This window comes from Scylla paramamosain, chromosome 37 (assembly GCF_035594125.1).
Source record: "Scylla paramamosain isolate STU-SP2022 chromosome 37, ASM3559412v1, whole genome shotgun sequence".
Classification (NCBI taxonomy): Eukaryota; Metazoa; Arthropoda; class Malacostraca; order Decapoda; family Portunidae; genus Scylla; species Scylla paramamosain.
The window spans coordinates 3,205,001-3,217,500 of NC_087187.1; the positions used below are offsets into that span (position 1 = coordinate 3,205,001).

The window sequence follows — 12,500 nt, forward strand, 5'->3', positions numbered from 1 at the left end:
AGGGAGAAGCGGTTCCTGGGGTCGCTGCTGCGGCAGGATGGACGGCTTCCTATCTGGGGCTACAAGAGATCCTTTATCAGCCAACAGGATTCGAACCCAGACCACGATGTCATGACACCCGCAGCGGCGTCTCCTGCCGAGGGTACCCTGCCTGAGGACTCCGAGGCTCAGGCCCTGGAGAAACGGCACTTGTCCAGCCTGGCACGCAACAACGCCTTCCCTAAGGACCTCCGGGAGAAGAAGTACTTCGCGTCACTGCTCAAGTCTCGAGTGATGGGTGAGGGCACCAAGTTCAGCCAGCAGGACGCCCCTGATGACTCGGAGTCCCGCCTGCAGAAGCGGTTCTACGCCTCCCTGCTCAAGTCCGACACGCCGCCCCAGACTGCCTACCTGAACAGCATGTTCTACCGCCAGGACAAGCGTCACTACGGCTCGCTGCTCAGGAGCGGCCCGCTGCCCTTCATGCAGGACAAGCGACACTTCGCCTCGCTGCTCAAGAGCCCGAGCTACCGCGGCATCTCCATCCCCGGCAAGCGAGGCGTGGGCGCCGAGGACGGGGCTCAGGATGACGCAGTGCGCCAGCTGGAGGATGTTCGGGAGCTGTCCAAGCACCAGTTCTCATCCTTGCTCGGGAACCACCTGGACGACGACCTGGAGCTGCAGCGGCGCCTGCTGGCTGCTGGCCTCATCAGCCCCGGGGACACGCAGGACCTGGCGGCGCTGTTCACCCCCTGGGAAGTCGCCACCCTGCCGGGGCAAGACAAGCGGCACATTGGTTCCTTGTACAGGGGCAAGAAGGACGAAGACAGCCTGTACGACCTTCCTGAAGACAAGAGGCACATCGGCTCTCTGTACCGAGGCAAGAAAGATGAAGACAGTTTGTACCACGAACTCTCTGAAGACAAGAGGCACATTGGCTCTCTGTACCGAGGCAAGAAGGACGAAGACAACGTCTTGGGTTTTCCTGAAGACAAGAGGCACATTGGCTCTCTGTACCGCGGCAAGAAAGACGGTGATGATTTGTACCACGACCTCTCTGAAGACAAGCGACACATTGGCTCTCTGTACAGGGGGAAGAAGGATGAAGACAACTCATATTACGACCTCTCAGAAGACAAGAGGCACATTGGTTCTCTGTACAGGGGGAAGAAGGACGTAGACAACTCATATTACGACCTTTCCGAAGACAAGAGGCACATTGGTTCTCTGTACAGGGGGAAGAAGGATGAAGACAACTCATATTACGATCTCTCAGAAGACAAGAGGCACATTGGCTCTCTGTACAGGGGGAAGAAGGATGAAGACAACTCATATTACGATCTCTCAGAAGACAAGAGGCACATTGGTTCTCTGTACAGGGGGAAGAAGGATGAAGACAACTCATATTATGACCTCTCAGAAGACAAGAGGCACATTGGTTCTCTGTACAGGGGGAAGAAGGATGAAGACAACTCATATTACGATCTCTCAGAAGACAAGAGGCACATTGGTTCTCTGTACAGGGGGAAGAAGGATGAAGACAACTCATATTACGATCTCTCAGAAGACAAGAGGCACATTGGTTCCCTGTACAGAGGGAAGAAGGACGAAGACGATCTGTACCACGACCTTTTCGAAGACAAGCGTCACATCGGCTCCTTGTACCGGGGGAAGAAGGACGAAGACAACTTGTACAGCGAACTTTCTGAAGACAAGAGACACATTGGCTCCTTGTACCGCGGCAAGAAAGATGAAGACAACATGCAGGGGCTTTTTGAAGACAAGAGACACATTGGCTCCCTGTATCGCGGCAAGAAAGATGAAGACAGCTTATATCACGACCTTTCTGAAGACAAGAGGCACATCGGGTCTCTGTATCGCGGCAAGAAGGAAGAAGACAACATCTATCAGAGTCTCTCCGAAGACAAGCGGCACATTGGCTCCCTGTACCGTGGGAAGAAAGACGAAGACAACTCCCAGGGACTCTCTGAAGACAAGCGACACATCGGTTCATTGTACAGAGGAAAGAAAGATGAAGACAACCTTACTGAAGACAAGAGGCACATTGGCTCCCTGTACCGCGGCAAGAAGGATGAAGACAACTCTCAGAACCTCGCTGAAGACAAAAGACACATCGGATCCCTGCTCAGAGGAAAGAAAGATGAAGACAACTCCCAAGGCCTCTCTGAAGACAAGCGGCACATTGGTTCATTGTACAGGGGAAAGAAAAATGAAGACAACCTTGCTGAAGACAAACGGCACATCGGATCCCTATACAGAGGAAAGAAGGACGAAGACAATTCACAAAACATTCTTGAAGACAAGCGACATATTGGGTCTTTGTACAGAGGAAAGAAGGATGAAGACAACTCACAAAACCTTTCTGAAGACAAGCGGCACATCGGGTCCCTGCACCGTGGCAAAAAGGACGAAGACAATGCTAATAGTTTTGGTGAAGACAAGCGGCACATCGGCTCTCTTTACCGGGGGAAGAAAGACGACGACAGCGACAGTCCATCAGAAGACAAGAGGCACATTGGATCCTTGTACCGCGGCAAGAAGGACGAAGACAACAGCAACAGTCTCTCCGAAGACAAGCGACACATCGGCTCCCTGTACAGAGGAAAGAAGGACGAGGACAGCGCCAACACCCTTTCTGAGGACAAACGACACATCGGGTCACTGTACAGGGGGAAGAAGGACGAGGACAGCAACAGTCTCTCTGAGGACAAGCGGCACATCGGGTCGCTGTACCGCGGCAAGAAGGACGAGGACAACGCCCACGACCTTTCTGAAGACAAGAGACACATTGGATCCCTCTACAGGGGGAAGAAGGACGAGGACAGCGCCAACAGTCTCTCTGAGGACAAGCGGCACATCGGGTCACTGTACAGAGGCAAGAAGGACGAGGACGACGCCCACGAGCTTTCCGAGGACAAGCGGCACATCGGGTCGCTGTACCGCGGCAAGAAGGACCAGCAGGTCTTCCCGACAGACCTCATCCAGGACGAGGACGACATCGAGCGAGGCCTGCACGACCTGCCGGACAAGCGGTACTTCGCGTCGCTGCTGAGGGACAGACAGTCATCCCTGGGCCCCTGGAACCCGCCAGACAAGCGACACATCGGCTCATTCTTCCAGAACAGACAAGTGCCCTTCGGGATGCAAGACTCCGCGGAGAAGAGACACCTGGGCTCGCTGCTGCAGCACAGACCGTCAGCCTTTGCTCCACACGACCTGACGGCGGACAAACGACACATCGGCTCCTTCTTCCAGAACAGACAGGACCCCTTCGGCACGCAGGACCTCTCAGCAGACAAGCGTCACATCGGCTCCTTCTTCCAGAACAGACAGTCCCCGCTGGGGCTTCAGGACTCCGCGGAGAAGAGGCACATCGGCTCCTTCATGCAGGACCGGGGGCCGCCCTTCGCCCCGGACCAGGGCTCGGGGCTGCGGCGACGCAAGAGGTACATCGGCGCGCTGGCCAGAACCAACAACATGCCCTCCCCATACTCCCGGGCGCGCCAGAACCGCCGCGACGCCCCAGACCCAAGCCGCCGCCGCGCCCACCTGCTGCAGCGCCTCCTCAACATGGAGCGACAGCGGGACCTCCTCCGCCAGCGCCAGCGTCAGGCTCTCGTCACGCGCACGCAGAACGCCGCCATGATGCTCAAGTACCTGGAGCACGCCGCCCTGGACGACGAGGACGAGGACCTGGACCTGCAGCCAGCGCGGGACGTGGGCGTGGACCTGGAGCTGGACGAGGAGCAGGAGCCACGGCCTGACCTGGACCACCTGCAGTACACCATGGCCGCCGCGCCCCTGGAGGACAACGCCCTCACCTACCACAGCGCCACCAAACGCTTCCTGGGTGAGTAGGCCGCGTGTCCACACCCCTCCACACCTGCCCACACCCCCCACACCTGCACACATCCCCCCAACACCTGCACACACCTCTCAACACCTGCCCACATCCCTCCAAACCTGCACAGACCTCTCCACACCTGCCCATACACCTCCACACTTGTCTACACCCCTCCACACCTGTCCTCAACCTGCCCACCCATCCCCCACACCTGCCCACACCGCTCCACACCCCACCCGTTAAAAGATCACCCTTCCACCCTTCCTATAACCAATCATAACCACACATACTAAACACACATACAATCATCCCTCTTCCTCCTCCTCCTCCTCTTCCTCCTCCTCCTCCTCTTCCTCCTCCACCTCCACCTTCCTCCTCCTTCTCCTCCTCCAGGAAGACTCTCAGGAGACGGGTAAGAAATATTGACAGGATAAAGTAGGATTTTCAAGTAAATTAGAAAGAGATGGGAGGGTTAAAGGGGAGAGAGAGAGAGAGAGAGAGAGAGAGAGAGAGAGAGAGAGAGAGAGAGAGAGAGAGAGAGAGAGAGAGAGAGAGAGAGAGAGAGAGAGAGAATAGATGATAGAAACTAATTAGCTTAGGAATTTGGCAGCTATTAAGAAACACATCCATCTCTCTCTCTCTCTCTCTCTCTCTCTCTCTCTCTCTCTCTCTCTCTCTCTCTCTCTCTCTCTCTCTCTCTCTCTCTCTCTCTCTCTCTCTCTCTCTCCACACACACACACACGTAAACACATCCTTCCCTCCTTTCTTTGCTCCAACCTTCCCTCCTTCGTTACTCTCCTTCTCTCTCTTCCTCCCTCCCTCCCTCTCCCTCTCCCTCCCTCCCTCCCTCCCTCATCACTGCATTCCGGGTCACGGCGTGGAGTGAAGGAAGGAGGGAAGGAGGGAGGGAGGGAGGGAGGGAGGGAGAGAGGGAGGAAAAGTGAAGGAAGTGATTCTGACGGGGGAAAAATGGAGGGAAAACATGGAGGAGAAAGAGGAAGAAGAGGAGAAGGAGGAGGAGGAGGAGGAGGAAAGATGAGATGAAAGGAGGAGGAGGAGGAGGAAAGATGAGATGAGAGAAAGAAGAAAGGACATACATGATAAACTAGACACACACACACACACACACACACACACACACACACACACACACACACACACACACACACACACACACACACACACACACACACAATATCCTTCCGCTTCCTCGCATTTTTAGAATCTCTCAAATTCGGAGGAAAAAAAAAAACTATAGACTTCACCGCCACGAAAGAGAGAGAGAGAGAGAGAGAGAGAGAGAGAGAGAGAGAGAGAGAGAGAGAGAGAGAGAGAGAGAGAGAGAGAGAGGGGGGATATTAGTCGACCTACCCAAGAGAATCCCAAGTAACGGCAAAATCTGGTGAGAATGTAAACAAACCCGCATCTCCCCCAGCCTCTCATTACCTTGCCTTAATTAATTACACCCTAAATACTTGCTCAGGAGGAGGAGGAGGAGGAGGAGGAGGAGGAGGAGGAGGAGGAGGAGGAGGAGGGGCTAGAGAATGCGGAATAGTTATATTAAGTAGAACAGAAGATGCAAAGAGGAGGAGAGAAAATACTACTACTACTACTACTACTACTACTACTACTACTACTACTACTTATAATAATAATAATAATAATAATAATAATAATAATAATAATAATAACACAAAGAATACGAATAAGAAGTAAATAGCCAGTGATACGAAAAAGGAGGAGGAAGAGGAAGAAGAGGAGGAGGAGAGGAGGAAGAGGAGCGTGATATATTGAAGGAGGAAGGAGGAGGAGGAGGAGGAGGAGGAGAAATAACGAGTATAATAATAAGAATACTAATAACAAAAATAGTAAATAATGGACATAAGAGAAGAAACTGAAGAAGGAAGAGGAGGAGGAGGAGGAGGAGGAGGAACAAAATAAAGAAGAAGGAATAATCAAGGAAGAAGAGAAGAGGAGAGGATGACAAAAAGACAGAAAACGACAGGGGAAAGATAAGGAAGAGGAGGAGGAGGATGAGGAAGAAGAGAAGGAGGAGGAGGAGGAGGAGGAATGGAAGAAGGGTGAGAAACAGAAAACGATAAGAGATTTTGAGGAAGAGAGGAAGGGATGAAGGGAGGAAAAAGGAAACTGGAGGAGGAAAGATGAGAGAAAGCGAGACAAGTAGAGATAGGAGAGGATATAACAAGAGAGAGAGAGAGAGAGAGAGAGAGAGAGAGAGAGAGAGAGAGAGAGAGAGAGAGAGAGAGAGAGAGAGAGAGAGAGAGAGAGAGAGATTAGGGAGGAGATGAGAGGGGAAGAGAAAATTAGAGGAAAGGAGGTGGAGAGGAAGGAAGGAATGTGGAGAAGGTCAAAAGAGGAGGAAGAGGAGGAGGAGGAGGAGAAAAGAAGGCGGAAATAGAGAAAGAGAGAGAGAGAGAGAGAGAGAGAGAGAGAGAGAGAGAGAGAGAGAGAGAGAGAGAGAGAGAGAGAGACTTAGGGAAGGTTTGTGCAAGGGATTATGGAAGTAAGACGCAGACTCTGGTGCAATGTATGGGGCCCCACTCCCTCCCTGAGCCCGTAGGAGAGAGAGAGAGAGAGAGAGAGAGAGAGAGAGAGAGAGAGAGAGAGAGAGAGAGAGAGAGAGAGAGAGAGAGAGAGAGAATTTTGATTATGAAAAAAAATTATATTCTTACTATTACTACTACTACTAATAATAATAATAATGATAATAATAATAATAATAATAATAATAATAATAATAGTAAACGGGAACAACAACAACAACAACAACAACAACAACAATACCAATAAGTTTCCATCAAGCCAACACTAATTAACGAAACAAAATATTACAAAAAAAAATAAAAATAAATAAATATCACAAATTATCATTCACACACACACACACACACACACACACACACACACACACACACACACACACATACACACACAATCGCAATCAATGTTCCCTGTTTGCATACGTCTTTTGAGGGGGAGGAAGACTGGAACCAAATACGAGTAATGAATAAAAACAGTGCTATTTAGGTCAGCTTGCAGCACACTCGAACGCCATCTCGGCCAAAACCAATTACAGAAAACGGCTCGAGTGTAGGGTGGACTATTGGAAATATAATACTTTACGCCACCGAGAAACTTAACTGCTCTCTCTCTCTCTCTCTCTCTCTCTCTCTCTCTGCTATCTCCCCTTCCCTGTTTCTCATTCCCTCACCCTCCCTTCCCCTCTTTTTCACCCCTTTCCACTTTCAACACCCCTTTCTCTCACCCTTTGTTTCTCTCCTCCTCTACATTTCACTCTCTCTAACTTTTTCCTCTCTTTTCGCTGTCCCCCCTTCACCCCCCTCTCCCTCTCCCTCTCTCTCTCTCCGTGATTCATTTTAATACATGTAATTTGACAACGTACAAGCGGTTCTAGTTTAATATGACGTGTAGGGGAAGGCAAGAAGGAGGTTTTTAAGAAGGGGAAGGAAGGTCGACGTTTGGGTATCAGTATATTGTGCTGTGTTTATGCTGGGAGTGTGTGAGTGAGTGGTGCTTTGGGTGGTGGTGGTGGTAGTAGTAGTAGTGGTGGTGGTGGTGGTAGTAGTTGTTGTTGTCATAGTGTTATTTTTGTTGTCGTTGCTGCTTAGGGATGAACACACACACACAAACACACACACACACAAACAACACACAAAACCATTACAAACAACACTTAATTTCTCACAACACCTCATCATCTTGACCTCACGTGACCTCTCTTCCCCCCACTCAGGGTCACTAGCACGCAGCGGGTGGTTCCCAAGACGTTACAGTGGAGCCTACTCTTTTGACCTTCAGAAACGTGACCTTGCCTCCCAGCTTCCGTTAGATGAGGATGAAGAAGAGGAAGAAGAAGAAGAAGATGAAGAGGACAAGCCTTTCTTCACTTTCTCCTATTAAAAGATAAAGAAGAAGAGGAGATATGTCTTTCTCTCTCTCTTTCTCTCTTTCTCTGTCTCTCTCTTTGTGTATTTCTCTCTCTGTCTCTCTGTCTCTCTTTTTTCTCTTCTATTCCTCTTTCGTTCTATCTGGTGTGTTTTCTATTTTTTTCTTTTTTCCTTCTTTTTTCTGTATATGGATGTGATTCTCTCTCTCTCTCTCTCTACACACACACACACACACACACACACACACACGCACACACTTCATTTCCCTTTTCCTCGTCAACCTTCCTTTATTTTCTTCCCCCTCACCCTACTTATCCCTCCTTCCTTCCCTCCACTCCCTCCTTCCTTTCCTCCACTTTTACGCCTCACCTACACAGCCAATATGAACTGAAATAACACTCCCCCCTCCGCCCCCCCCCCCGAAACCAATCTCCTCACTACACACAAAGGCGAATTACTGAAGGTGTTTATCACTCATCTAAGTTTCCCATAAACTTTACCATTGTGTTCCGTTTTCTCTTTTATTCTCTCTCTCTCTCGTTTTCTTTGGTGATGGTGTACGAGAGTTGCTAATTCTTGTTTTCTTTCAGATTTATGTTGTGATTGATGTGTTTTTGTTTTTAATTATATTTTTCTCTTGTTTTGATACATTTTAGGTTATTCTTGTCTTTTTTTTCTTAGTTTTATTTCTTATCTTGTTAGCAATTTTTTTTTTCTTAGATTAGTACTTGGCGTGTTATTCTCCCTCCTTGAAAAAAAATAACAATAAATAAATAAATAAATAAAATAAAAAGAACGGAGAAAAACAATCATGTCGGTCAGCTTGAGTTTATAAGATTGATAATTTATTCCCCTGTTTTTTCTCATCAATTTGTTTACGTAATATTGTTCGACTCATAAAATAAAGGGAGAAATTAGTCCTTAGTCCTTATTGGTCAGTTTAATTCAGGTGTCTTTGTTTTGCTCTTTAGAATTGTTCAAGTCACAGGAAGGCGGAGAGACAGAGAGAGGGAGGGAGTTGCAGTAAAGAGTGTTTTTAAGTTCAAAGTTAGTATATTCCTGCACCTTCTCTCTCTCTCTCTCTCTCTCTCTCTCTCTCTCTCTCTCTCTCTCTCTCTCTCTCTCTCTCTCTCTCTCTCCCCGTCTTCTCACGGCAAAGTTCCCAGTCCACCACACAACACACCTTCGCCATATATCTCAACACACACACACACACACACACACACACACACACACACACACCATTCCCCTCCTCTTTTCTTCTATCTTCTCTCTCTCCTCCTCCCATTTCCTCCCTTCTCTTTCTCTTACCCCTAAAGCCACACGCCTCAACACACACACACACACACACACACACACACACACACACACACACACACACGGGACACTAAATTAATTCAACTACAACGGAATTTCACGGTTTCCCTTCCACAACCATTTCGTCTTTCCTTCCTTGCATTTCCCTCCTCTCATTCTTTCCTTCCTTACCTATACCTGTAACCCCCCCACACACACACACACATGGGATACTTAATTGATTCACCAGGTACTGTATTTCACGGTCTTCCAACTATAAAGTCCCCAGGTTCAGGTATAAGGTGGTGGGCTGCTCACTGTTGGTCTCTGTTCCCGATGGTCACCAAGTCTTCCTCGTGCCGCCTCCACCAGGAAGCATCACCCGCTATTTGTTTCCCCCTCGGTGGATGTAACCCTTGGCTATACACACACAATATTGCAGCACCATTAAGCCATTTCGAAAGCTACATACATATATACATACATACATACATGCATACATACATACATACATTTCTGTTTGTTTGTTTTTTCTTTTTCTATCTTCTTTTTCTTGTTTGTAATTTTTTTTCTTCCTTGCTTTCTTTCTTTTCTTGTTAATTTATTCTTTTTTCCTTTTTTTATCGATCGTTGTCTTCTTTTTTCTTCTTTTCTTTCCCTCGTTATCTTTCCTCTCCCTTCTATCGCTTTTGTTTTACAGCATCAGTTTCTTCCTCTTCCTTTCCTTCCATCGCTTTCATTCACACCAACAATATTTTTCTCTCTCTCTCCTTCCTTTCCATTTTTTTCCTCTCCTTTCTTTCTCTCCCTTTAATTTACTTCAGTTCATTCTTTATCTCCTTCCTAACCTTCCCATCTTCCCTTCCATTCTTTCCCCACCCTTCCTTCTGTCGCTGTCATTTATATCACTAGCGTAAACAAGAGAAATCATGGTCTTCCTACAAGCGTACACTGTTCCTCAGCCAGAGTAGACATTACCACAGTGAGTCAAGTACGATACATTACGGTATATGTACGATAGCATGTAGTCTTGGTAGAACCCACAACGTCGATTACGATAACTACGCAAGTGTCGCGAGCTATAGACCGGACAACGCTGTATTTTATCTAACTATATCAGATGTGTATACGTTGCTGGTGTTTATTTATTTATTTATCTATTTATTTATTTCTTTCCTTGGTAATACGGAGGTGTGGTCTCATCTGAGGGACGCCGCCTTGCTGCCCCTCACCTGAGATCTCGGAAATTCTATATAGATATATATATATACAAAAAAATATAAAAAATAAAAGCGATAAAGAGGAAGTGACCTGATATGTACCACGTGCTTTTATTGACCTGTTGGTGTGTGTGTGTGTACGTGTGTGTGTGTGTGTGTGTGTGTGTGTGTGTGAAGGAGGTGGCTAAGAGAAAAAATAATGATAAGGAAGGAGATGAAAGTCTTAAAAAATCCATTCATTTCCTGCTTCCAAAATAAAAATTAATACTAAAAATTCAAATAAATAAATAAAACACCCCATTTATTTGCTGCTCCCAAAATAACAACAGAAATAAACTTAAGAAAATCCAATTAAAATACATACAAATAAAAAAAAACTACATTAATTTCCTGCTTCCAAAACACACAGTCATTTGCAGAGACATACACAGAACAGACGTAGGAATGTTTGAGCCAGTGAACAGATGAATGAATAAAAATATGCAAGATGAGTAATATTGACAATGACACGAGGACAAGGCTTTCAGATCTACTCCCACATTCGTTATAGAAGCGTGGAGCAAGAAGGGACATGGTGGAGGTCTTTAAGTGACACAAAGGATATAACAAGGGTGACTGAAGCAAGACCCTTATGGCAGGTGAACAGGATGTGTCTGTAGATAATTGGTTTAAGCTTCATAAAGTTAGATTTAGAGAGAAATAAGAATGAAATAATGGCTTGAGAGGGAAATATTAATGACACAGTGGAATTAAGAAAAAAATATGAATGATATGAGGTGACAGAGAAATACGAATGAAATAATGAGTTTAAGCTCGATAAAGTTAGATTTAAGAGAGAAATATAAATGAAATAAAGGATTAGGAGACAAATATGAATGAGACAGTGGGTTCAAGCTTGATAAAATTAGATTCAAGACAGAAATATGAGTGAATGAATGAATTAGTTCTCAAACAGAGCGGCAGACGACTGGAAGAGACTCGTTAATCAGGTTGTTAGTGGCGAGTAACTATGGACCTTTAAAAAGAAGATTAGATAAGTTTTCGGCTAGGGTTGAGAGGTGGAACAATTTAGGTATGCTGACTTTATCCTTTATTTTGTTCTCGTATCCTTATTACTGACCCTGAAAATGATGCTTATGTCACCCTTGTTATGTTCCCTATACCACTTAAAGACCATCAGATCCCCTCTTGTTATGTTCCCTTATACCACTTAAAGACCATCAGATCCCCTCTTGTTATGTTCCCTTATACCACTTAAAGACCTCCATCAGATCCCCTCTTGTCACATCCCCTGTACCACTTAAAGGTCTCCATCAGATCCCCTGTATCATTTAAAGACCTCCACCACATCTGTACCACTTAAAGACCTCCACCACATCTGTACCACTTAAAGACCTCCACCACATCTATACCACTTCAAGACCCCCATCATATCCCTGTACCACTTCAAGACCTCCATCACATCCCCTCTTAAGCTACGCCTCTCTAGGGAATATAAACTTAAAAAACAGTGGTAGTAATTGTGTACATACTCAGTACACGTGTCTGAAGTACTGCAGGGAGGGAGCACTTACCCACTCCTGAAGGGCACCAAGGGATGGACTCAGGCCCCTCCATGACACCACGAGCCAAGGGAAAACACGTGCTGGAAAGAGATGAAAAAAAATAGCGTTCAGGGAGACAGTGTAAAATGGATGGGAGGGAGGAAGGGATGGCAAGATTGCACAGAGGAAGATGCAAGGGAGAGAAACACCTGGGGGAGACTTGTTCATGGAAGGGAGAACAACAACAGGGAGGACGAGGATAAGAAAAGCAGGGACATGAAGAACAATAACAAGAGCGATACAAGAAGAACAAAAGCAGGAACAGGAAGAACAAGAACAATAAAATACCAAAAAACAACAACAACAACAACAACAACAACAACAACAACAAGCCAGGAACAAATGAGAGCTGGAAGGACATGGCAAACTAATCTTCCCCCACCACATAACATAATACACAACAGAACACAGACAAAGGTATACATTTAAATACATAGGGATGATGAATGAATGTATACGCAAACAACTTATGCACAAACAAAAACTACATTTATTACATTGTATAGTTAGATATGCCGAGTATGTGGATGGCTCTCTCTCTCTCTCTCTCTCTCTCTCTCTCTCTCTCTCTCTCTCTCTCTCTCTCTCTCTCTCTCTCTCTCTCTAC

The 12,500-nt window shown here is 46.7% G+C and overlaps 1 protein-coding gene across 1 annotated transcript in view; it reads left to right on the forward strand.

The window, feature by feature from the left end:
- Positions 1 to 10,390, forward strand: part of LOC135091366 (uncharacterized) — a 40,335-nt gene extending 29,945 nt beyond the window's left edge. The window contains exons 3-4 of the mRNA XM_063988949.1: positions 1 to 3,850; positions 7,620 to 10,390. The exon at positions 1 to 3,850 is cut by the window's left edge and continues 120 nt beyond it. Of these exons, the coding sequence (XP_063845019.1) occupies positions 1 to 3,850; positions 7,620 to 7,786 (4,017 nt within the window). The 3' untranslated portion in view covers positions 7,787 to 10,390. The remainder of the gene's footprint in view (positions 3,851 to 7,619) is intronic.
- The last annotated feature ends 2,110 nt before the right edge of the window (positions 10,391 to 12,500 follow it).